At 40.3% G+C, this 26,093-nt stretch overlaps 1 protein-coding gene and 1 long non-coding RNA gene across 6 annotated transcripts in view; one reads left to right on the top strand and one right to left on the bottom strand.

Moving 5' to 3' along the window:
* Positions 1–26,093, bottom strand: part of KIF26B (kinesin family member 26B) — a 568,793-nt gene that overhangs the window by 226,882 nt on the left and 315,818 nt on the right. Inside the window, exon 1 of one of the 5 annotated variants that reach the window (XM_068232064.1) lies at positions 10,422–10,509. The exons of the other annotated variants lie outside the window; for them this stretch is intronic. Within the exon in view, the coding sequence (XP_068088165.1) occupies positions 10,422–10,423 (2 nt within the window). The 5' untranslated portion in view covers positions 10,424–10,509. Of the gene's footprint in view, positions 1–10,421; positions 10,510–26,093 lie in introns of those variants that run through there. 5 annotated transcript variants of the gene reach the window in all.
* Positions 19,999–26,093, top strand: part of LOC137504092 (uncharacterized) — a 55,223-nt gene continuing 49,128 nt past the window's right edge. Inside the window, exon 1 of the long non-coding RNA XR_011019416.1 lies at positions 19,999–20,109. This is a non-coding gene — a long non-coding RNA (uncharacterized lncRNA). The remainder of the gene's footprint in view (positions 20,110–26,093) is intronic.

Here is a 26,093-nt window from a genome sequence, read left to right as displayed (position 1 = left end):
ATACCGATACGTACCTTCCTGTTGCTGAACCTCTGCCTGATTACTGATTACTCTCTTGTCTCACGATTTTGTATTACTTACCTCTCTGTTGCCGAACCTTGCCTACCTGACCATTCTACTCACCGGTGGGCCCTCGCCACTGGTGAGGTACTAGTTACGCCAGCCCCCCTGGTGGAACCCTTCTCTGAAAGCTGTAGTACAGCCCCAATTACCTGCTCTTATAGGGTATCTGTCATTGTGGTATTATTGTATATCCTAGGCTACTGTTCAGTCTGTGCCTGCAGTACTATCTGAATCCCCCGCTCCCCGGGAGATTCAGTCTCTTCGTTATTACTCTCCAGCCTGCTGGAACTTGTACGCTAGTGCACGCTTAGTGTACTGATAGTACCTCACCAGCCCCTCTGGTGAGGTCTGGTCAAACTATTAAAGTTACTGTTGCACCCAAACACTTACACTTCGCTAGGTGTCCAGAGGTTAGTCATACTTGCATTATTGGTGATTCTGCAGATCACTAATAATAAGGTATACGTCTGTATTGTTGGTGATACTGCAGATCATCAATAATCAGATACTCTCTGTGTGCTGACACCCACCGTTACAAGGTGTTATTTTACTATTTGGCCACACAATGTTCTCACATATTTTCTTCCTGCACATGCTGTTAGTTCGCGAACAGGAAGTAATGCGTGGCTGTGTTACTGTATTTGTTACAATGACCGCCGGCATCTCACTGATGCCAGCAATTGTTGATACGGGGACTTAGATCAATGGATGGGAACTGTGTTCACATTCACTGATCTCCCCACTAATAGGCGGCAACGAGAGAGCGTGGGAGCGAGTGTGCATGACAGCCATTTGCCACAACAGACAAATATCTACATCCCTGTGAGATGAAGCATACAGGGGTGTAGATAAGCATGGTGGTGGTAGGGAAGTGGTTAATATTATTATTAAACTTTATTTAGAAGTCGCCAACATATTACACTGCACTGTACGCAAGAGAGTTTGCTGGAACTGAATGCTTAGTGGGAGTAACTGCAGAGTATAATCACCTAAATGGGATGTCTACTATTCGGTCTTTAACTCTGCGTGGATATCAAGGCAAACAATAAGTTAACCACCTTATGACCACCTAACTCTGAAAGACACAAGGTGGCTCTCCCAGGACCGCGTAATGCCGATCGGCATCAAGTCCTGGGGGAGTGGTTTGCAGGGGATTGCGCGCGCTGGTGCGCACATATCACCCGCTTAACTGATGGAGCTTTGCTATGCCATCAGTCTAGACTGATAGACGTGTTAGACGTGTATTTACATTGTACAGTGCTGCGATCTAATGCAGTGCTGTACTCGGGACAGTCGTGTCACTCGGCTGTCCCCTGGAGAGGCTCCAATCGCCTCTCATAGGCTAATGCCTATGAGAGAAGATCGCTCTGATTGGCCAACAGGGGGAGGGAGGGAGGGTTTAGGGGAAATTAATAAGAAAAAGTTACATTTATTTTTTAAAAGTTAAGACATTTTTTTAAATAAAAAGAAAAAAACACTGCAGCAGCGATCAGAGCCCACCAACAGAAAGCTGTGTTGGTGGACAGAAAAAGGAGGTAGAGAATCCTTTGCATGCTAAGTTGTATGGCTCTGCAGCACACTATTAAAGGGATACTGTAGGGGGGTCAGGGGAAAATGAGTTGAACTTACCCGGTGCTTCTAACGGTCCCCCGCAGACATCCTGTGTTGGCGCAGCCACTCACCGATGCTCCGGCCCCGCCTCCGGTTCACTTCTGGAATTTCAGACTTTAAAGTCTGAAAACCACTGCGCCTGCGTTGCCGTGTCCTCGATCCCGCTGATGTCATCAAGAGCGCACAGCGCAGGCCCAGTATGGTCTGTGTCTGCGCAGTACACTCCTGGTGACATCAGCGGGAGCGAGGACACGGGCGTGCAGGCGCATTGGTTTTCTGACTTTAAAGTCAGAAATTCCAGAAGTGAACTGGAGGCGGGGCCGGAGCATCGGTGAGTGGCTGCGCCAAGACAGGATGTCTGCGGGGGACCATTAGAAGCCCCAGGTAAGTTCAGCTCATTTTCCCCCGACCCCCCTACAGTATCCCTTTAAAGGGATACTGTAGGGGGGTCAGGGGAAAATGAGTTGAACTTACCCGTGGCTTCTAATGGTCCCCCCAGACATCCTGTACCCGCGCAGCTGCTTACCGATGCTCCGGCCCCGCCTCCGGTTCACTTATGGAATTTCAGACTTTAAAGTCAGAAAACCACTGCGCCTGCGTTGCCGTGTCCTCGCTCCCGCTGATGTCACCAGGAGCATACTGCGCAGACACAGACCATACTGGGCCTGTGCAGTACGCTCCTGGTGACATCAGCGGGATCGAGGACATGGCAACGCAGGCGCAGTGGTTTTCAGACTTTAAAGTCTGAAATTCCAGAAGTGAATTGGAGGCGGGGCCGGAGCATCGGTGAGTGGCTGCGCAGGCACAGGATGTCTGCGGGGGACCATTAGAAGCCCCGGGTAAGTTCAACTCATTTTCCCCCGACCCCCTTACAGTATCCCTTTAAAGCTGCAGGGCACTGGATTTAAAAAAATCGCCTGGTCACTAAAGGGGGGGGGGGGGCAGGAAGCCTATGGTCCTTAAGAGGATAACACAGAGTGGTTAGAGTTCTGTAAAACTTCCTCTTTAGAAAGCACAGTTGCCATGTTCTCTAGGAAGAGAAAGAACCTATTTAGCAGTCGTAGAAAATTTTAGCTGGCTGTAGATGAAAAGGTATTTTTTTTAATAATGTAAATTACAAATTGGCTTGAATATTTCTTTTCCATGTCAATTTTTTCAAATGCTTTTAATGATATTTAAAGTTCCTGAAATACACCACACAAATTAATTATTAAATACATTAACTTAAAACGTTCTAAGAAAATCAATTTAGACCAGCATCATTAGTGTAACACAACAGAAAAAAATGGCTGCATATGTTTGTAAGTCAGTTTAATCAAATCTTGTCATTGTGAATTTGTCAATTACAGGCCAGGTTGCCTGGTTACAAACTCAGCAACAGTAAGCAAACAGATTTGCATTGCCCATACAAGCCAAAAAAAGGCTGTCAAGAGACAACAGAAGCAAATAATATCATACTGTACCTGGATTTGAAATACTGTTATGTAGCACGCTAATTTCCCAGCAGACAGTGACCAAGTCTCAAGCAGCTTTTGACACGCTAAAAAAAATATAATCTTGCAGAAAGCAATGCCAATCGTACAAAAAGCCAGACTCGAAAATGCTGCTATGCATATTTCATGAAGTTATGAAATTTAATTTGTACTTCAACACCAATGGGACCAAATAATTACACATGCAGAAAGCACATCGAGACAAAACAGTTTATAAAGGAATATTTAGGTTCTCTTCCAAGATGAATATTCACAGCATGCAACACGAATATTTCAGGGAGGACCTTTCCTTGAGCTTCTTATCTTTTTGATAACCCTTTGTTAAACAACTAAAGTCATATCATTAAAGAAACAAAGTCAATGTGTATACAATGGTTTTTCTCTTGAGCAAATTACATGCTTTTAGTATGTAGCCAGCAAAGGATAGGTGACATGGTGGTTGACCTGGTGAGAGACATAATATGGACCGGGGAGCGGGCAGGGGGTGGGGACTATCGGACCACTGGGAGGGGATCCTTGGTTGGTGTAGTTGGGGGAGGGGGAGTTAATGAGCCCAGGCGTGTGCTAGCACTTGCGCTGTGCTCATTAAAGCTACATATTCATGTCCTTGGGCTTTCAGAAGCCACTTGTAAGGACATAAATATATATTGTAACTGACAAGTAAACTGGTTAAAATCATTTTTGTAAACTGAGTTTTAACTATACTCTGATCAGGATGCCTGTGTATTTACTACCATCGAATGGTAGAACATTTTATAAGTGCAATTATCTACTCATTGCCTCAATTGTTGCTAGTGATTGTGATTCCACCACACAAAAAGCAATGTAACCTATATTATCCTGCAAAAGGTTTGCACTAAATGTGCAACGACTAGAAACTGGTAAACTACTTTTGAACATTTAATCATTGTTGATACTTTCAAAGAAGCCTGTAGAGTTTGTTAGCAGGTATATTTTTTTGCTTTTTACCATTTGCTATTTTTGTACACTTTTTCAGGACCCTCCACCGTCCCAACCAAATCCACCCCCTCTCCCCCCACCGATTATTTTGTTTTCACTGCAGTGAGTGGAGGTGGTATGGTTGGGGTCTGATTTAATGTACAAGTGACTGTAGGTACGTACCTATATAAATTGTCTATTATTCATTTATTCTTGCTATTGCATGCTTTATTTATTTAAATACATTTTTACACACAGTAGTGGTGTTTCAAATACTGTACACAGCAATTTTTGATGATTACAATATAAAGCTAAAACTGGCTAGAAATTTTTTTTCAGTAAAGCAACTCTGCTTTAATCATTTATTCATATTCAGTATCTATACAAAATCTGGCAGATTAGCCATCTACAAGTCTTTCGGAATGATTTAAACTATTAATTACTTTTTTTTATAAAACGCTCCATACAGCCCAACTCAAGGGGAAAAATTACACAAGGGCCCATATGCAATTAACTTTTTCTCCTGAGTTTTCTCCCAGGTGATATTTTTAAACTTGTCAATAAAATGCGGTTTACAGTAAGCCAGCAGAAAGCAATAAAATACTAACATTAATTTTGATAGTACTTTTTCACCTACCTTTTGGTACTCTTTAGTTAAAAAATTGCTGGAAGTTATGTTAAATCAAAAAGGAAAAATTATCTCCTAGGAGAAAATTCAGTGAAAACTAGGTGAAAAAGTGAATTGCATATGGGCCAGGGTGTCTATTTGTAGACACTATTTTATTAGCCTGAAGAAAAGCATTAATTATTTTGGTGTCAAATAAATTAAATCTTTTATCTCCCTATCAAGGTAAGACTATTCCTTACTAATACCTTCATTACGGTTTATTGTTCACTCATACTGGGGTGCTTCCTCCTACCCTGTATAGTCTAGTACCCTCTTCAGTTAGGCAATCCCTGTAACCGAGTTCATGTGGTTCCACAGGATCATTTCAATTGGAGTGCGACCCAAGTGGGGACTTTTCATCCGAGTGGAGATGGATTTCACCACATGCTCATTACAGGGGTTGCCTAAGAGCAACCCATGTTTTTTAAGTAGTAATTGTTGTTGGATCTACTTTCCCTATAACTGAAAATACTACGCCATATTGACACTCTTGTTTCTTTTTTCTCGGTCTCTCTTTCTTCCCGGTCACAGGAGTTCAATGTTGAATCTTGATTTACCTGCCACTCCACACAAGGGGGGAAATTATTATTAGTAATGTGGAAGGACATTAGAGCCTCATATAAGTTTTCGGTGCTAAGTGCCAATTGGGGGGATTATTTCTCATTTAATAACAATCTCCATATAATTAATAGATACAGATTTCCCAGCAAGCTGATAGTGAATCAGAACTCCTAGGAGTGTGTAAGGGGCTAAAAAGGACCAAAAAAACCCTCTTATATATTTTAATATATATATTAAAATGCCATGTGAAACAGAAGTCTGTATGCATGTTGGATTATTGTGGCTCTGTGCAATTAACAAGCTGACACATCATTGCATTCCAGTGGTTATGGAGATGCGTTTATCATACAAGGATAACAAAAGGATGATTTGCATATTAAGCAATGATGCACTGAGACATCATATACTCACTACAACCTGAATAATTGAAAATAACTTCTGTTTTGCATAGAATTAATGTGATCCCTGGTGACTGTGGGGACAGGGAATGGTTTTCGCTACTTTAAATATTGCTGTTGTTTCTTGTATTAATTACAGAAATGTATTTACTAAATGAAATGCCTTTGCAATTATCGGTGTTTAAATAACACCTAAAACAGCATGTTTCTGAGCACACAAATTATACATTGTTAATAATAACCCACATTGGCCCACAGCTGAACATTTCAGACTTTAAAAGTAGGTGTGTCAGTTAAGGGGATTTTTAAAGTGAGCCTGATCAACAGAAACCAAGCAAATAAGCAGTATTTAATCAGAGAACACATTCAGTCAAAACTGTGCAACAAAATCTGCTTTATGACTAATGCCAGACCATACCACGCGTGCAGGAACAAAATAGTAAAGCCTTACTCTGTTCAGACCACTCAACTCCTAATTTATCTTCATCTACACATTCCACTATTCATTTTCAGGGTCCTGAAACAGTGAGGAGTAAACTTGCCAGAAAGGCTACCAAGAGGTTTATGACAACTTTTAAGGAGTTACAGGACTTAAGGACAAAGGGTGGTTATTGAGTCAACAATATCACAAGTGCCCGAGAAAAAAAAAAAAAAACACTCCTCAAGAAATGCCTTATTAAGTCTCAAATGAGCTTTGCCAAAGCAAGATTCTGAGGCTAAGTGCAAAAAGGTATTATGGTCAGATAAAAAAAAGCTGAAGTATTTGGCCTTGACACAATACACTATATTTGTCTAAAAGTCAAAAAATCTCATCATCCAAAGACAACCATATTGATAGTAAGGCATGGAAGTGGTAGTATTGTGTAATTAAAAAAACATTTCTGCAGCAGAGACTGGGACATTTTGTCAGGATAAAAGGAAATTTAGATGAGCCAAAATACAACAATGGGAAGAAGTTTCACCTTCCAAAATGACAATGACCTGAAGTACACATAACATTTTGACCATACAGTGGCTGGAGGACAAAGATGAATGCTCTTGAATGGCCTTCTCAGGGTCCAGACTTAACCCCCTTGGCGGTATGAAAAATACCGCCAGGGGGCAGCGCAGCAGTTTTTTAAAAAAATGTTTTTTTTTAAATCATGTAGCAAGCCCAGGGCTCGCTACATGATAGCCCCCGCTCACTTCGATCAGGAAATCCCGTTCAAAGAACGGGATTTCCTGGAGGGCTTCCCCCGTCGCCATGGCGACGGGGCGGGATGACGTCACCGACGTCAGCGACGTCGGGGCGTCATTGGGACTCCGGATCCAACCCTCGGCGCTGCCTGGCACTGATTGGCCAGGCAGCGCACGGGGTCTGGGGGGGCGCGCCGCACCGGATAGCAAAGTGCTAGCTGTGTCCAGCAAAAAAAAAATTATTTAAATCGGCCCAGCAGGGCCTGAGCGGCACCCTCCGGCGGCTTACCCCGTCACACACGGGGTTACCGCTAAGGAGGTTAAACCCCATTGAAAAGATGTGGAACAACTTGAAGATTGAAGCCCAAAAATAGTCACCATCCAGTATAACTAAGCTTAAACTATTCTGTAATGAATACAAATAGTGTGGACAAATAGTGCACAGTCTAGAAGTGCAACGTTTACAGAGAGTTATCCCAATAGATTTAAAGTGTACCTGAGATGAAAGACATCTCAGATACTATACTTACCTGGGGCTCCCTTAAGCCTCCTTGAGGCTGCTCACTCCCTCGCCGTCTCCCAGAGTGGCTCCTGTCCTCCACAATACAGCCAGAGAGCTAGGCCGAGTCACCCTGCTTGACGCATGCACGGCCTTGTCACACTCGTTACCCCGGCTACTACTGCGCAGAACACTCCCAGCAATGGTTTACTTTAAGGCTATAATTGAATAAAAAGTTGGTTCCACAAAGCACTGACATATAGGTATTTATTTATAGTGGTGCTGGTTTGCTTTTCTCTAAACTTCTATTATCTTTCATGTGTTATAATTGCATTGAGTAAATACAGCTAGCAACTTTATATTTTACTAGCTGATGGCCCAGCATTGCCCGGGTATGTATTTGACTGGTGTTGGCTCCGCCCACTTTTTCTAACCCTAACACACAATTACTCAATGACCTAGTTTGTGAGCTTTGCGTTTTTTGGCATCAATAATTTGCATTAAAATAAAACAAATCTGATTGGGTGTGGCTCCAAACCCGTTTCTGAATTTGTCTCTGCCCACTGATGACCCAGCGTTGCCCGGGTATGTATTTGGCTGGTGTTGGCTATGCCTAATTTTTCTAAGCCTAACACCCAATTACTCAATGACCAAGTTTGTGAGCTTTGCTGTCTTTGGTATAATCTGCACTGAAATGAAACAAATCTGAATGGCTGTTTGTGGCTCCACCCCCTTTTCTGAATTTGAACCCAGTCACCCAATGGCCAACTGTACCAGGTTATAGGCTTGAGCCATTAACTGTGCAAGAATGGCAGCAATTAAATATTCCCTTTGAAAATCAATAGGTGAATTTTGATTGGCTTTTGTAGGCTCCACCCACTTTTCTGAATATTAATCCCAGTCATCCAGTGACCAACTGTGCAAAGTTTGAGAACCCTGCAAAAACACAAAAACAATGTAAGAACATTTTCCCAGTGAAATTTGTATTTGTCTCCACCCACTTTTTGGATATGGGGATAAAGAGTATCCTATATGTTATTGCAGATAATGTACTATGTGTTTGACAAATTTCATTCAAATCCATTTAGCCACTGTTGCGTGACTGAGTAATAAACATCCAAACTTTTGCATTGATAATATTAGTGAGATTTATTTATTTATTTTCATTTTAAGCTACAAAGCAACAAAATGTGAATATTGTGTGATTCTTTTCTATACCCACTGTATTCAATCTGACATTTATATCCTTTTTGTCACAGAAAAGTACAAGTTAAAATTCAAATAGTAAGAAATTAAAAAATCTCTGAAGTTATTTCTGTGAAGCAGGTGGATGATTGATTTAATTTCCCAAGTTAAACTAGAAACTTCATTTGGCTGTCAGTTCGTATAAATGTACTTTGGTAGTATGAAACGTGTAATTTGATTTCCAAAATGAAAGTTTTATTACAGATAATTTTGTTTAGCATATATGGTACTCCCTGTACAATAGCCGTAAAAGTGGGGAATACAATTCTTATAAATACCCATGTCATTGTCATTACAATACTAGATCCACTAGCTTCTGTTACTGATCACTTACCACCATAGGAATATAACCCAAAATATTATCGAAAAATGCTCCTAAAGGTAGCTAAGCAAACTGCAGTACTGTCTTCTTACAGGTGAAGATACTTAACCACTTCCGGACCTCACTAATTGTAGTCTATGTCCTGTGTGGGACATGTTATCACTGCCAGGGCATAGGTGACAATTACCATGCTGCATGCTCCCTACATTACCGCCAATCACTGAGATTGGCTGTGATTGGCTCACAGGGTCATAAGTAAATTAAATCAGCTCCTGACCGGCTCAAGGAGCTCTGTCTTCATACTGACAATAGAGAGAGTAGGCTTCAGTGATGGGATAACAGCGTGAATCTATGGCTTTACTGCTTCAGACCCTAAGTTATGTCAGTACATTGGAGTATAAGACCTAATTACACCAAGGCCAGAGAGATCAGCTCATGATGTATCAGTTTAAAGAATGAGAGGAAAGGCGGCAAAAGAAAATGTGAACAAAATAGAAAATGCAAACATATTTTGCTATCTCCCACAGTTTCTGGGATGGCTGGATCATGTGAATTTATTATGCTGTCACCAAATTAGCATGAGTTTATCTATTTAAATAGCTAAAAACTTTTTCCCTTACAGACCATCTCTTTCTCCTTACAAATCAAGCAGAGAGGGATAGATGCTCAATGGCAAGGCCTCATCACACTCACATGCTCAGTCTGTCCTTTGACTAAGTCTATCAGTGCTCCATTCACAGTGCTACTCTGATTGGGTGTTTGCCAAAGTCCTGGGACTAAGGCGTTACTGAAGCCTGATCCCAGTGCTGTCAGAACGGCAGCAAGGAAACAGCAATGGTGATCCAGATTAGTGTCAGGATATAGATTAACAGGCTCTCAGCAAACGCATAATGAAGGCCAAAAAAATGATGGATCTAACATCATGGGTCACAAGCACAAATTTGCCCATGACTATGGCCATTTGTGATTGGTAACTCCTCAACTGATGTATTCCTGTGAATTTACACCAAATTAGCAAATCAGGCCTCAAATGCTCTTAATACAATATAACTTTTTATGACTTTATGGATATGCTTTAAAAGAAAAATCAATGAACAGGTCACATCTCTGCAATGCAGAAAGAACAGCATTCGGAAAAATGAATAAAGATTCCTTGTCATAATGCTTATACTGTTTTACAGAAAAATCAAACTAGGCAAACTCAATGTGACACGAGCGTAAATTTGTGCTCAAATAAAGCTTGCTCTATGACTTCAAGCACAAATCACATTGACTTTCCTAACCATTAGTGTATCAGACATAACTTAAAACACGCACTATGCAAAGCAACGTTTCTTGAACATGCCAATAAAAATGACACTGTGATTGACACATTGGAGTCTGTACTTATTCATTTCTAAAGTTTTATGAAGGATTTACACTCAAGGCTTATATTTAATGTACTTACATGATGACTAATCCATCTTTGCTGAGATCTGGAGCTAGTTCTGTTCCTCATATTTCACAAGATAGTTTCTAGTCTCTTTAAAATGAAAGGTCCAAAATCTTCATAACCACATGTAAAATCAGCACAATCCAAGCAGGGCTGAACATTTCCGGGGAGATTCTGCAATGCTTTTCCTTGATTCTGTATTCATATCATGATTCACTTCCCATCACAAATAACCACCTAGAGCTATTATTCTCCTGTAAGAGATGGGCACACAACTGTGCAACAAGCCTGAAGTAATGTGAGCAGTCTGGGTGGTGATGAAGTAGAAAGCATTATGCTGTCATTTCTCTTCAGTCAGATGAGAACATGAAAATGAGGCACTCTGATTGGAAAGTAGAGACAGCTGCAATTAATATTTTTTTTTCTCCCTACAGTCTCTCTCATTTGCTAAGTTTCCATTTCTGTTGGTGCTATCATTAAGGCACTAAGAGGTTTGTACAGCATCTTGCCAACTGCAGTACTGCATAAATATTGTGTTATTTTAGCAGCATGTTGCCATATGGACCAAAGAAGGCAGCTTTAGTTCCCACTCCAGTATTGACCAGTGCACCAGTAGAGGGTTAAATGTACTTTTAGTCTTGTTCTTATTTAGTCACTCCAATATATGTTATGCATCTCACATATAATAATAATAATAATATCTTACAGGGTGTCAAATTATGTTACAGAGAACCAAAGCCAATAGGAGTTTTATGAAAGGAAAAAGGAACCAAAGAACTCCCCTAATAAAAAAAGACCATGCTAAGCACCATTTTGCATTTCAGAGTAAATGTGTGCAAATACTTAGTTTCATGTTAGCAAGAAGGAACTTGTATAATGTATTCAGAATGTACTTCAGAAAAGTAAGTGAATATCAAAACCATTCCTTTATGCCCCTGAAACGCCAGCCATATACCCAGAATTACTGGCTGACAGCCCATTATTTTATAGTAATATAAATATGTTTTACATAACCATACAATCCACCTTGAAGACAGCTGTTTCAGGCACTAGGATATGTGTAGAAAGCTCAAAAGATTCAAAAAGTTCTGTTCTGAAAAGTTATGCCAAGTACAAATATGCATCCAAAAAAACTGAATTTTCAGCTTGATATGAGCAAGAAATGACCCCATAATATATCACTTTATCACGTTGGGACAAGGAACATACCATGAATTAATGAAGGGCAAGATAAAGACTGAAATAACTGTCTTATAGATGGATTATATGGCTCTTTGAAAGCAATAGACTATATGAAGTATATGCTTTGAAACAGCAGTCCTGGAGGTATGCTTGGCTTTTGAGGGACATGAAGGAATGATTTGTATAGTCAGTCACTTACCTAAAGTGATGCATTACCTGTGCTATATCTCTCATGCCATGTGTCTTTTGTGTGTCTGTGCATTTGGTCATGTGTGCGCATGCACATACATATCTGTGGAAGCAGTAGATTTGGGCGCATGAGACAAGTGGACAAAAAGGGCGCCCCATTCACTTTCATTATAAATATCGTTTAATGGGCGCTGAACGGGGAAAATAAGGCGCCGGAGATTTTTAAGGATTTATAACGGCGCCCGGAGATTTTTAAGGATTTATAACTATGTTTGTGATGATTTAAGTTTACAAAATGAGCCCGTGACGAATAACGTTTATGAAGATAATAAATCACTATTTCTAAAACATTTCTAACACATTATTACCCACCCAAAAAAATAATTTACATTTTTTTTCTTTACATTCTTTATTTATTCATGTCTGTAAAACATTATTATCCATAGGGGGTTTTAGGTTTAGGCACCAACAGGGGGGTCTTAGGTTTAGGCACCTACAGGGGGGTCTTAGGTTTAGGCACTAACAGGGGGGTCTTAGGTTTAGGCACCAACAGGGGGGTCTTAGGGTTAGGCACCTACAGGGGGGTCTTAGGGTTAGGCACCAACAGGGGGGTCTTAGGTTTAGGCACTAACAGGGGGGTCTTAGGTTTAGGCACTAACAGGGGGGTCTTAGGGTTAGGCACCAACAGGGGGGTCTTAGGGTTAGGCACCAACAGGGGGGTCTTAGGGTTAGGCACCAACAGGGGGGTCTTAGGGTTAGGCACCAACAGGGGGGTCTTAGGTTTAGGCACCAACAGGGGGTCTAGGGGTTAGGGATAGGTACAGGGAGGGTTTTTAATAAACGAAAATATAAGTTTCACTTTACAAACAGGGAAGATTAACGTTTTAAGAATTGCCGATCTCATACACATTATTTAGTGATTTATACATTTTTAAATCACTATTTATAAACGAAATTCTACACAATAATTTCTATAAACGATATTTCCATTTATCGTTTATACCACGCGCCCTTTTTTCCCGACGCCCTTTTCGTACGTACGCCATATCTGTGATATGAGAGTGCTCTGTTGATCACCAACGTATGTGTTTGTAGATATATTTAGTGCCTTTTGCATCTCAGTTACCTATCTGAGCTAATTTACAGATTTTACACAGCACTATTTACTGTATATGTATTTTTTGTTGCAGCAATTTTCAATATTTCCCTGGATATCTATAGTGTTTACTAAACTGTCATTTTTTCATATGCAACACCATTTTTTGACCCCCTTATTGAAAAAGGTAAACAAATAAATAGAAAGCTCATAACAGAAAGTCATTTCAAAGTGAATGCAGCTGACGTGTATTAGAGTAAAAATGATGTATCTGTATACAGGGAGTTATAAATCACACAAGGCCAAACAGGCTGTTCTGAAGAATTTCTGCAGCTTCTGTGTTCATCAAGACTGTTATTTGACATTACAAGATAGAAAATAAAATCTCCCTAGCTTTTTCCTTGAGATCTGTTTTTTTAAGCTACAGACTGAGTCATTTTGAGGTCATTGCCATCAATTCTCGAATAATGGCAATGCGTGACTCAGTATCATAAAGCTGGTCATATACAATAAGATTAAGTGCAAAACTAAAGCATTTATGAAATTTTAGCATCTGGTAAAAGCAATGTATATATATATATATATATATATATATATATATGTATATGTATATATATATATATATATATATATATATATATATATATATATATATACCGGTATATATATATATATATATGTGTGTGTGTATATATATATATATATATATATATATATATATATATATATATATATATATATATATATATATATATATAGACTGTATATATACCTGCTGAGTATGGTACGACATGAGGATTTGGATACAGTACCTTTGCTTTGCTTCAAGCACAAGGAAAGAGTTAGTATACAGTGTTTATGTTTACAGCATATAGGAAAACATACAACACATATGTACCACACACAGGTATGCAGTATGTGTGTAAGCATACAGCAGCACATGGGAGTATCTACAATGGGTGGGAGAGTGTACTGCATGTATGTGTACATTCAGTAGTGGCTGGGTAAGTGTACAATACAATGTGTCAGTAAATGTACCTGGCATGTGAATACAGCAGATGGGTATATTGACAATGTGTATATTTGCACTGAATGGGTGAGTGTAAAGCCCATGTGTGTAAGCACTTGGGTAATTAACAGCTCACGGGTGTACATGCAGCAGTTGGGAAAGTGTACAGCATCTGTTATAGTTTCTGGGTTACAGTGCATGGGATAAGTGCACAGTGCGTAAGTAAGTATACAACGTGTTTTTGTAGCGCAGGGGCAAGTGTATAGTGCTTGTGTACCCTGGACACAGGTAAAGAGTATAGCACATTTGTTTACAAAGTGTGGATAAGTGTGTGTGTTTACAGGATGTTGATAAATGTACAGTGTGTATACAGCAAATGGGAATGAGTACAGCACTCATGTGTACAGGATATGGATAAGCATGCAGTGCACAAATAAGTAATATACTGTAGAAATAAACAATTACCTGAATGTTTTATGTAACACTGTAATGGGCACAATGTTAGTAGAGAAGTGAGGATGTAATGACAATGGGATACAGAACAAGGTTCCGTGGAGGTAGTGACGTGACATGGAACACACTACGACAAGCAATTTTGTGATCTTGGCTTTTTTTACATTTAAAGTTTAGCAGAGGTTTAACAAACAAGCCTTTTTTGAGCAGGGGGAAAGAGCGGGTACCCTCTTAGCCAACATTTCCAAGCCATATACCCCCCCCCCCCCTCCCAGTTATAACGCACATTAACGACTCAACTGGTACATTAGTTACAGGCTGTGACGCCATTAATGACACCTTCCGTCTCTATTACGCATCCCTCTACTCCAGTCACACCCACGCCACGCAAGCAGATTCTGAAATTTTTCTCTCAGAAACGACCTTACCAAGATTGACACCTGAGCAAACTGAATTTATGGATGCACCTATAACTCAGGATGAGATATCCATGGCCATTGCCAGCTTCCCTAAATGGAAGGCTCCAGGTCTGGGTGACCGCCCAATTGAAGTATATAAAAAGTACTCTGACAATATAATCCCCTTGCTACTGAAAACATTTGAAGCTGCCTTTGACTCTGGATCTCTACCTGACTCTATGAAAGAGGCCCTAAGTATAGTTATACCCAAGCCTGGCAAGGACCCGCTACACTGTGATTCATAAAGCTCAATCTCTCTATTAACAATTGTTATTAAAATCCTCACCAAAGTGCTTGCCATTCGTCTTAACTCAGTAATTTTGTCACTAGTGCACTCGGAATCAAACGGGTTTTATGCCTGGGAAAAACACGGCAATGAATATATGTTGTTTAATGGTTAATTTCAAAGCACCTCACTTAAATAAAGGTAATAGGGTAGTGGCCTCTCTTGATATGGCAAAAGTCTTTGATATGGTGGAGTGGCCCTACCTACAGGTGGCCCTTGCCAGGTTTGGGTTTGGTGATGCTTTTTGTAGATGAGTCAAGCTTTTATATAACTCGCCCAGAGCATGTGTGGGCACTAATGGGTGGATATCCAAACCCTTTCTTCTGGGTCGTGGAACCAGGCAGGGGGGCCCGCTTTCTCCCCTACTGTATGCTCTGACCTGGCGTGTCACATTAGGGCTCACTCCACAGTTTGGGGCTTCCGTACTGCACACACTGAGGAGAAAATTGGCCTTTACACCGATGATACCATTCTGTATTTGGAGGATCCCGATATCTCACTTGAAGCAGCCCTAGACACAATAGAGGAATCTGGATATTATTTAGGTTTAAAGCTGAATAAATCCAAATCAGTTCTGATGTATGTTGGTCTCCTTTTAGGTTTGTTGTCTCAGTCTCCTAGCAGTCACATCTTTCAAACACTTAGGAGTGTTGATACACGTTGACCCTAAAATGTATATGCAAACTGAGATTTTCCCTCTCCTTAAAGAGGAACTCCGGCCTAAACAAACATACTGTCATTAAGTTACATTAGTCATGTTAATTAAAATAGATACGTAATATAATCTCTTACCCACACTGTTTTAAAAGAACAGGCAAATGTTTGATTTCATAATGGCAGCCATCTTTTTGGTTGAAAGGAGGTAACAGGGAGCATGAGACACAGTTCCAACTGTCCTGTGTCCTGAGCACCTCTCCCAGTTGCTAGGCAAATTATATAACAACATAGAAAATCCCATCATGCTCTGCACAGCATCAGGGGAAAAAAGCCTGGGCTTTTTTTCTTTGATGAGTGGAGCTTAGCTAAAAATGCAGCTAAAAATGAGACTTCTATAAGAAAAACAAAGTTCTTATGTTGTGAAACTGTTAAAGAAACACCAAGCCTTTTCAGTTCTGCGGAGTAGATTTTTAGTCCGGAAGTTCACTTTAATTATGTGCAGACGAAATGCAGAACCTGGTCTAAGTTGTACTTAACAGTAGTGGGCAGAATAAACTTAGTGAAGATGATACTCCTTCCCAAACTTTTATATGTTCTACATTAATCCCCGCTATATGTCCCTGTCGCCTTCTTTATAAAGCTTGGAACATTCATACAAATTGTGAATTGTTTCCAAAGGAATTTTAGCCCATTCTTCAGTTAAAACACCCTCCAGTTCTTTTAGAGACGATGGCGGCAGAAATCGACTTCTTACTTGAATCTCCAATAACGACCATAAATGCTTAATAATGTTGAGGTCTGGGGATTGTGGTGGCCAGATTAGATAATCAACTTCTTTAAAGTGTTCATCGTGCCATTCTTTAACAAAGATTGTATAATAGCATACAAGCCCCAGCAGGCTGGAGATACTGATACTGAAGAGATAGAATCTCCAGAGGAGCGGGTGATTCAGACTGTACTGCAGCCTAGTGATCTCCTGAGGAGCAGATGATTAAGACGGTACTGCAACTAATGATCATCTGAGGAGCAGGTGATCAAGACTGTACTGCAGGCTAGTGAACCCCTGAGGAGCAGGAGTTACAAACAGTACTGCAACTAATGATCACCTGAGGAGCAGGTGATTCTATACTAGAAATCCCTCACCAGAGGCTAGGCCCACTGGTGAGGACAGAGTGGTCAGACAGGCTAAGTTCGGCAACAGAGAGGTTAGTATCGAAACAGAATCGTGAGGCAAAGGAAACGGGTAAACAGGCAGAGGTTCAGCAACAAGTCAGATAGGCAGAAGTACAGAATGAATGAGCAGATGCAAGGTCAGAGTATAGCCAGAATCATACACAAATAATCAATAACAATATAGCAATATCCTAGTCTAGGTGTGAAGTCCTTGGTTTCAACACCTGGGATCTAGTCTAAGGTCTGAGCACTAACACTAAAGTATTCACGACAGCAGACGAGGAAGGACTGAAGCCCGAAGGCTTAAGAAGCAGAGGAGACCTCACAGGCACGCCCCCCGCAATCAGCCAATCCGGGGCGCCGTGAGTCTCCTCTGACGTCAGCCGACCAGCAGGTCAGCTGACGCCTCTTTTCCTAGCATAAAGGTCCTGTCTGTGCGCGCGCCCGCGCGAGACAGCGACCTTATGGGCAAAAAAAAGCCCCGTCCTCGGTGTCCTAGACGCCGGAGGGACGGCAGGAGCACGGGGGCAGCTGCGGCGGTGGTGCTGTTCTCCGCAGTTGTCGCCCCCCAGGTTACATCCGTCCTCGGCGACCCAGATGCCGGGGGGGCGGGTGGAGACACGGAGGCAGCTGCGGCGGTGCTGTTCGCCGCAGCTGCCGCTATATTTGTTACAATAGCATTTCCCTCCGGAAACAGTTCTTGAACCATAGGATGAACTTGGTTGCCCAAAATTCCTAAATAGTATCGGCTGTTAATTCTTGCATGAAGGGAAATCATTGGCCCGGCGGATTTCCAAGAAATAGCACCCCAGATCATCACAGAACCCCCACCATGTTTTATGGTTGGGAGAAGGCAGTCTGGATGAAATGCTTCTTTCGGCTGTCTCCAAACGTACACTCGGCCGGAGGTCGGAAATAAGGTAAACGATGATTCGTCAGAGAAAATCACATTTTTCCACTGCTCGAGAGACCAATTATGGTGGTTTCTACACCACTCTAAACGCTTTGAAACATTTGTCTTTAGAGCAGAGGTTTTCTAATTGCAGTTCTTCCGTGGAATCCAGATTTGTGCAGCTACCAACGAACAGTTTTTGTGGAAACTGGGTTCTGTAGGTGTTCATTCAGCTCTGCAGTGATTTTAGGAGCCGTGGTCTTGCAAGCTTTTCTAACAATTCGATTTAGAGTCCGACGGTCTCTCTCAGACAACTATGACTTTTGGACACAACTGTGCTTTGCTGAGGAAATTTTTCCTTCTCTTTCAAAGGCAGTCATTACTTTTGAGACAGTACCTCTTGAAATGTCAAGCATTTGGGCAGTTTCTGTTACAGTTGTGCCTGCCATACAAGCACCAACAATTTGGCCTCTTTGAAAGTCTGAGAGATCTGCCATTTTTATAAATTATAACCAACTTTGGTTTAAATATCTGCAACAAAACATTATTTTAATTAAACATATCAAATAGCAAAAATAATAAACAAAAAAAAATGTAACATATGTCAAGTTTTGATTGCTTAAAACATGTTCAAAGATTATGATGCCAAAATGTTAGGTGTTTCCATTATTTTGTCCAACCCCTGGGTATCTACTATGTTATGATGTTATTTGTAACCCTTAGTATACTATTTTCTATGCCGCTTTGTTAAGTGTAATGCCTGTACACACTTTTAAACTGTTTTTCTAAATAAACTTCTTTTGGTTTAAAAAAAAAAAGTTTAGCAGAGGTTTTATTAGCCTACTTCAGCCGGCCTGCCGGACCACAGTAGTTTCAGGCAGCTAAGGACTAATGTAATTATTTTATGGCACAAAAGTAAACAATACATTTCATCAACCAAGGTGGGGGGGGGGGTGAGTAATTAATACAACTGCTTCAAAGAGTTTATCCAGAGGGAAGGTTTAAAGGTATCTGTGAATTCTGTAAATAAGGACAACTAGAAGGGGAGGGGGGAACATGACAGCTCCTATAGCTATTAGGAACCAGCAGAAATTCAAGGGAAAAAGGATGCTTAGTACCCTTTAAATAAGCATACGGACTTCACTTCCAAACCTTGAAATAAAACAGTCTGCATTTAAATACAAGCATGTACAGTATGTTTAATTGGAAGACAATATCTAAGATAAGAGTTTGGTACATCACTTTGCTCACCTGCTCTACCTCATTCCTCAATGTCTTTAGCAGCAAGCAAGTACTTATCTTTGACTTTTTTTTTCTTTTGTATGTACAGCCTTGCATTAAGTAGCAGAGTGTTTATGTCTTCTCTAATATATAATGTAAACATTTGGAGCCTAATATAGTATGTTCACGGGAAATGTTATATCCACTTCAGGACCACAGGTTTTTTCCCCTTCAGGACCAGAGCAATTTTCACATCATGCTTCTCCTATTCACGCGACAATAACTTTATTGCTACTTATCACACAGAAATGATCTATATATCATTTTTTTGCGGGACAAAATAGGCTTTATTTGGGCAGTACTTTTTGCTAAGACTTATTTTATTTATATGCATTTTGCAGGGCAGAAGAAGAAAAAAATGAAAAAAATTCACCATTTCTCAGTTTTCAGCCATTGTACTTGAATGTGCTATTGATGATGAAACAGACACATTTTATTTGCCCATTTGTCCCGGTTATTACAATATTTAAATTGTGTCCCTAGCACAATGTATGGTGATAATATTTTATTTGGAAACAAAGGTGTCTTTTTTCCATTTAGTGTTTTTTGATATTATAATAATAGTTACAAGCCTTTATTTACAAAAGCCACAGTAATATTCCCCCAATGACATACATAATTAAAAAGTTCCTAAGGTAACTATTTATATATATTTTTTTATTTTATATTTTTTTTTACAAGTGTTTTATTTTGGTAACTGTGGGGTGGGGGAGGAAGGGGTTAAAAATAATAAAAATATTTAATTGTCCTATGGATTAGTGTATTACAGTATATTGGGATGTATTTTTACTTTTTGGCCACAAGATGGTGCTACACTGAGCTCTGTGTTGAATGAATATAACATGGAACTAAGTGTTTACCCTTGTTTCTGTAGGATTTTTTTTTTAATCAGAGCTGCCGGAAGCTCTGACTAATAGCAGACACAGTGATCAGAGATGAAAACAGCTGTTATCCATTCCTCGATCACAGAGGGATAGGATTGAGGCAAATGCGGACTGGAGACACAAAGCTATTGTGAGCGGCTGCGGTAAGTAAACAATGTGCATATCTACGCCCCTGAGCCTGAAGTGAAGTTTTGCGGGGGATAGATATGCGAAGCTGGTCCTTAAGTGGTTAATATGGAACAGATGAATAGGTGGAGTTCTCAATATCAGTCCATTAGGCTAAGTTCACACTATAATGGGATTATCCTGTGGAAGGTGGCATTGGATCCACTGTCCCCATCCACAGTACGAACCCCTTGTTCTCTGCAGTTCTGCTGTGTCCGTTGCATTGGACCTGCTATAAGAGCATGCTATCTTTCATGTGTCAGACAAGCAAGTACTTATCTTTGACTTTTTTTTTTCTTTGGTTTTTACATCCTTGCATTACCTGGCAGAGTGTTTTTGTCTTCTTTTATATATAATGTAAACATTTAGAGCTTAATCCAGTATGTTCATGGGAAATGTTTGAATATGGAACAGATGAATAGGTGGAGTTCTCAATATCAGGCCATTAGGCTGAGTTTACACTATGATGGGATCATCCCGTGGACATTGGATCCACTGTCTCCGTCCACAGTACGGACCCCTTGTTCACCGTAGTTCTGCTGTGTCAGTTGCATTGGACCTGCTATAATAGCATGCTATCTTTCATATGTCAGACTTACATACAGTGTCAGAAAGGATCGTGCAGGTCAGGACTTTGCATTCCATCACTGCAATGGGCAATGGACAGAACCAACATGCTGGCACAAGTCTGAATGGATCCTATTCTTAACTGTTGGCGTGTCCATTGGTCCGTTGTGGTTCGTTCCATGAAATGGACTATTTTAGTCTCCCGCATTAACCTAGCCTTAGCCCAATGTGTTAGGGGAAGGGACACCCTGTATTTTAGGGCAACATATTACAATCCAACACTTATTTTTCCCCTAATTCATTTTATTTTTAATTATTAGGTTTTACATTTTTCATTACCGTTGTTTGTTTTTTTTGTTTTTTTTTGGGGGGGGAAGGGTGTCTACTATGTAGTTCTTATATAACAATTGGGATTTTATATTATAGAGCTGTGCAACTTCTTTATTTAACCAAAGGCCTTTAGGGCCTGTTTCCACTAGATGCTTTGCTATGCGGAAACCACACCGCATCACAACCCAAAGAAACTGCAACCAATTCACGGCGGTGTAGTTTCTATTGACGCGAATTGACATACGCGATCCGGCACGATGCGACATGGAGGAATTTATGGATAGCATGCTGCAGTTTTCTGCAGCACGCATCCAATTCCCCATAGCCGCTGATGGGAAGCCACATGATGCTGCATCCGGTTGTATGGAAGACAACCAGAAGTACCTGCGGGGGGACACGAGGCAGTGCAGCGATTGCCTCGCATCCACAATGCTAGTGGAGACGGGCCCTAACAGGTAAGCTGCAGCACTACAGGTGAATGATAATAATAATAATAATAAAAAAACATTCACTGTAAGGGCCCGTTTCCACTAGCGCAAAAACTGGGCCAAATTCACAGAGTTTCCCTGCAAGCAAATTGCACGGGGAAACTCTGCCATAGGAAATAATGGCGCCGCGGGCCGAATCACTTGCCCTACTGATTTGTCCAACATTGTCATCCATTTCTGTGCGGGAGGCGGCGAATCCCATTACCGTGCATTGCACGACTTCTGGGGAAGTGCGGTCGCACATCTCACAGCCGCGTGGCTAGTGGAAACGTAGCCTAAGAGATAATGTACTCAAATGGAAAGAAAACAAAACCCTATTATTTTTTACAACGTACAGTAGGTTAAATGTACACTGACACTATACCAAATGCAAGCAATAAGTGCATTATTTTATATAAAGACGTATAGTATAAATAAATTATGGCACATATAATTAATGCTTTCTATGGAAGGCACTTAAACTGTGATGAGACTAGACAACAATAATATTTCTTTGAATGTTTAAGTTTTGAAGAAGAAAACATACTTTAAAAATGTTCATTTTGATAGAACTAAACTTGATGTATGTAAAGTTTATTTTTATAGTGAAAACTGTTCATTTATTTACACAACCTGGTATTCTTTCAAGACTCCACATGAGTTGAATCAGTTTTATGTTACTTTGTAATGAAGACTTGAACTACATTACATTATTGGAATTGAATATAGATCTTGTATAGCTAAAGATTGCTAGTGCAAGCTAAAGCCTAAGGCAGAGTTCACACTTATTGTGAAAACCTGAACGTTTTTTCACTTTTTAATTTTTGTATGCAAATTTTCACACGCATTGTTTTGTACCACAGCAAATGGAAGTCAATGGGATTAGCCTGTGTTGTGTAAATTTATGCTGCAAGATGTACGTTTTTTTTTTGCACATGCAAAACGTACATGCAGTTTAGCAAATTTTAGCAAAAGTGCAATTCTCCATTGACTTTCATTAGATGTGCAGCAAATGCATTTTCGCACCTTTGCTATTTGCATTCAAATTTCGATAAGAGTGAACCCCGCCTTAATGTTACATGCCTACAGTTAGTATTACAGACCATGTTACTAAACCCAGGAGGCCCTGAGTAAAGTTAGTTAGTTATCTATTACTCAGGGCATACAAAGATCAGAACTGGCTGAAAATACATACTACCTATTTTTAAAGGGCACCATCTCCCATTAAACTGAATGTTTTCCAAGGGTAACTCCCTACATGACAATAAATTATGCATTACAAGTGTGTTGTTCATCATCCATTAATAGTTTCATGTGTTGCAGTAATCTTAAAGTTGCAATAATGAAATCATGGAATAAAGTTAAACAGTTCAAGCTGTGGTTGTTGAACAGGGAAACACAAGTCAGATAATAAAAATAAGGCTCCTACTTGTCAGCTGTATTGCTGTTCGCATTAATCCACTAATGAGAATAAAGACATTTGTTAGCTGAAAAGAAGCCCGAGCTGTTTCAGTGTAATAATGGCTTCTGCTGGAGACTCATTTTTTAATTTGATGTAATTAAATATAGCTGATAGGTCTGAGATAATAGAGGAAATTAGATGTCGAGGTGTCAGCAACAGTGGAAAAAGTGCAGCTGAAATTTAAACATGAAGCTTTGTATAAAAAAACAATGCATGTCACATTATTGTGTACCTCTCTGTGTCCTTCCTGTGCATGCGCAGGACAGCCACGGAGATGGGAGCGCAATCAAGGGCCGTGCAGGCGCATTGGCTGAAAACAAAACTGGCTGCCTGCAGGGGACCGGAGGTTTGCTTTGTCCCGGCGTGGGCACAGGACACCTGCAGGGGGCTTTTCTTTAGGTCAGTTTAGGTTCAGTTTCAGTGAGAGTAATATTGCCTTTTAATAAGTAATGCCTGGTTTGACATACTGACACATTGCAACAAGCATGCATCCAGCAGATTCAAACCATCCTGGGATGGTTATTCAAAGTATTACGGGCAGAAGATCAACACAACAGCCAGACACTGGAATAATGCTTAGAGGACAACTGTAATGAGAAGAATATGGAGGCTGCCATATTTATTTCCTTTAAACAATACGAGTTACCTGGCAGTCCAGCTCATCTCTTTGGCTGCAGTAGATTCTGAATCACACACTTGTAACAAGCATACAACTAATCTTGTCAGATCTGACAATAATGTCAGAAACATCTGATCTGCATATGCTTGTTGAGGGTCTATGGCTAAAAGTATTAGAGGCAGAGGATCAGAAGGAAAGCCAGGCAACTGGTATTGCTTAAAGAGACACTGAAGCGAAAAAATATATATGATATAATGAATTGGTTGTGTACTATGAATAATTACTAGAAGATTAGCAGCAAAGAAAATGTTCTCATATTTTTATTTTCAGGTATACAGTGTTTTTTCTAACATTGCATCATTCTCTAATATGTGCAGATTACACAACACTCAGCATTCAAAATGATTCTTTCAGAGCAGTCTGTGAACTAATAACCTCTCCTCTGCCAGAGGAAAAGTAAATAGTTAACTAACAGTTGAGATAATAAAAGTCAGAAAACAGCCCTCTCCACGACTTTGAAAGTCGTAGAGAAAATGGCTTTTTTGTATAGAGATAACAACTGGAGTTTCTTAACTCTTCCTGTACTGGAAACAATTAGACTGATGTATCTGATCTTAATGTTTTATTTCTTAGCTGTACTACACATACAAATCATAATATCATAGTTTTTTTTTCGCTTCAGTGTCTCTTTAAAAGAAAATAAATATGTTGGCCTCCATATTCCTCTCGTTATAGTTGTCCTTAAAAAGAAATGCATGCAATGGACTTTCAACAGTACACACGCTCCCAAATGCAAGGTTAACTTTTAAGGTTAAGTTTTTAACACTTTTGATGTGTCTCTAGATTTACCATGTTTTGACTAATTCCAGTTTACAAGATAGGAAAACTTTTTGCATGGGATTCCAAGAGCCCTGCTTAAGTTGTAGCTGAATGTGGTATACCCCCATTCTGCAGTTTTCTGTACATTTTAATCTAAAAATGTTGCCTTTAAGCATGGCGAAAAAATTACTAATGTCAGACACAAAGTAATCACAATGCTAACTTGCTAAACCTAACCTGTCAAATGAGAGAAACAACTACATGATTCTAGCTGAAGCTATGGTATCTCAAGGATAATAATTGATTGGCAGCTCTGGATATCATGGGCTTGATTCACAAAAGAGTGCTAACTGATAGCACGGCCATTTCCACGCGAAGTTTCGCGTTTAGCGCGATCGCAAATTTTCGTGCGTAACGATAATGGTGTTGCGCGCAAACGTGAATTTTCACGCTAAACCAATATCGTTTGCCTGCGAACATTTGCGCTTGGGCGTGAAAACACGTAATTGCGTGCAAAAATTTGCGATCGCACAAAAAACGAGAAAATGCACGCAAAAACGGCCGTGCTATCAGTTAGCGCTCTTTTGTGAATCAAGCCCCATATCTTCACGAATATAGAAGAAAGCTTTGTCCAACAAGTAGTTAAATGCCATCATTTCCACATAAGCTCAACAACGCTTCCTGCTGTAGTGTCAAAACAAATTTGGCAGTCTTAGATTCAGCTGTATAAAACTAAGAAAGACAGCTATGTAATGGCATTACAATAATTCCACATGCCCTACCATGTTAGTCCCCATGCTCCCATTTGCAGAGTATTGCACAGGATGAAAGAGTGGTCCACACAATTTGGACTTCAAAACTATGTTAATTGTTTTCTTTTACGATTATTACCTATAAACAATATTTATTACCTATGATTTAAATAAAGATGCAAAGCAGTAAAGCCTTTACTGTAGTTACATGGATAACTTCCGTATGCATGGTATTACTACGCAAACAGAAAGCAATGCGTGGATGTGTAAGGATCAGGTTTTGTGAATGAAGGCTCCGTCTATGAGACAGCGGCATTCATTCACACGGGGACTGAGATCAATGAATGGGAACAGTGTTCCCATTCATTGATCCCCCGGCTAACGATCAGCGGCAGTAACGAGCGAGGGAAGGCGAGCGGGAGCACGCGGCAGGGAGGGACGTAGTAGCTATGTCCCTGCACGGAGATACAGCGTTTTGCAGAAACGTAATTACTCATCCCGGGGGAGGGGAGGTGGTTAATCAGCTCTGCTACAACACTAATTACCCCACCTGTGATTGTGTGTGGTTTCCTGCAAAACATGTACTGTTGGTGGGCCTTGGGGACAGGGTTGGGGAACTATGCTTTAACAGGTCGCATCTGAATGACTAACAACTCATATATGCAGCACTTCTAATAGGCTAACTACATACATTGCATTCAAATCAGGTGCAATTCATATACATTAATGACCCTAATTTCTAATGGAACTGGAAATTGACATGCAAGCTTGAATACAATTATTGTCCAGGTGACCTGTGATAGGATGTGCTGGCTTCTCTCCTTGCTTCTCTCATTGCTGTCTACTAAAATGTAAGTTACACATTTATGCCTAGCTGCTCCCAGGTTCATACATATGTTTACAGATCATTTTAACTAGAGGTTAGGGTCCCTTCTGAGGGGATGGC

The sequence above is a fragment of the Hyperolius riggenbachi genome, chromosome 4, assembly GCF_040937935.1.
Source record: "Hyperolius riggenbachi isolate aHypRig1 chromosome 4, aHypRig1.pri, whole genome shotgun sequence".
Classification (NCBI taxonomy): domain Eukaryota; kingdom Metazoa; phylum Chordata; class Amphibia; order Anura; family Hyperoliidae; genus Hyperolius; species Hyperolius riggenbachi.
The sequence above is the reverse complement of the archived record's forward strand: the minus strand, read 5'-3'. Positions and strand labels throughout refer to the sequence as shown.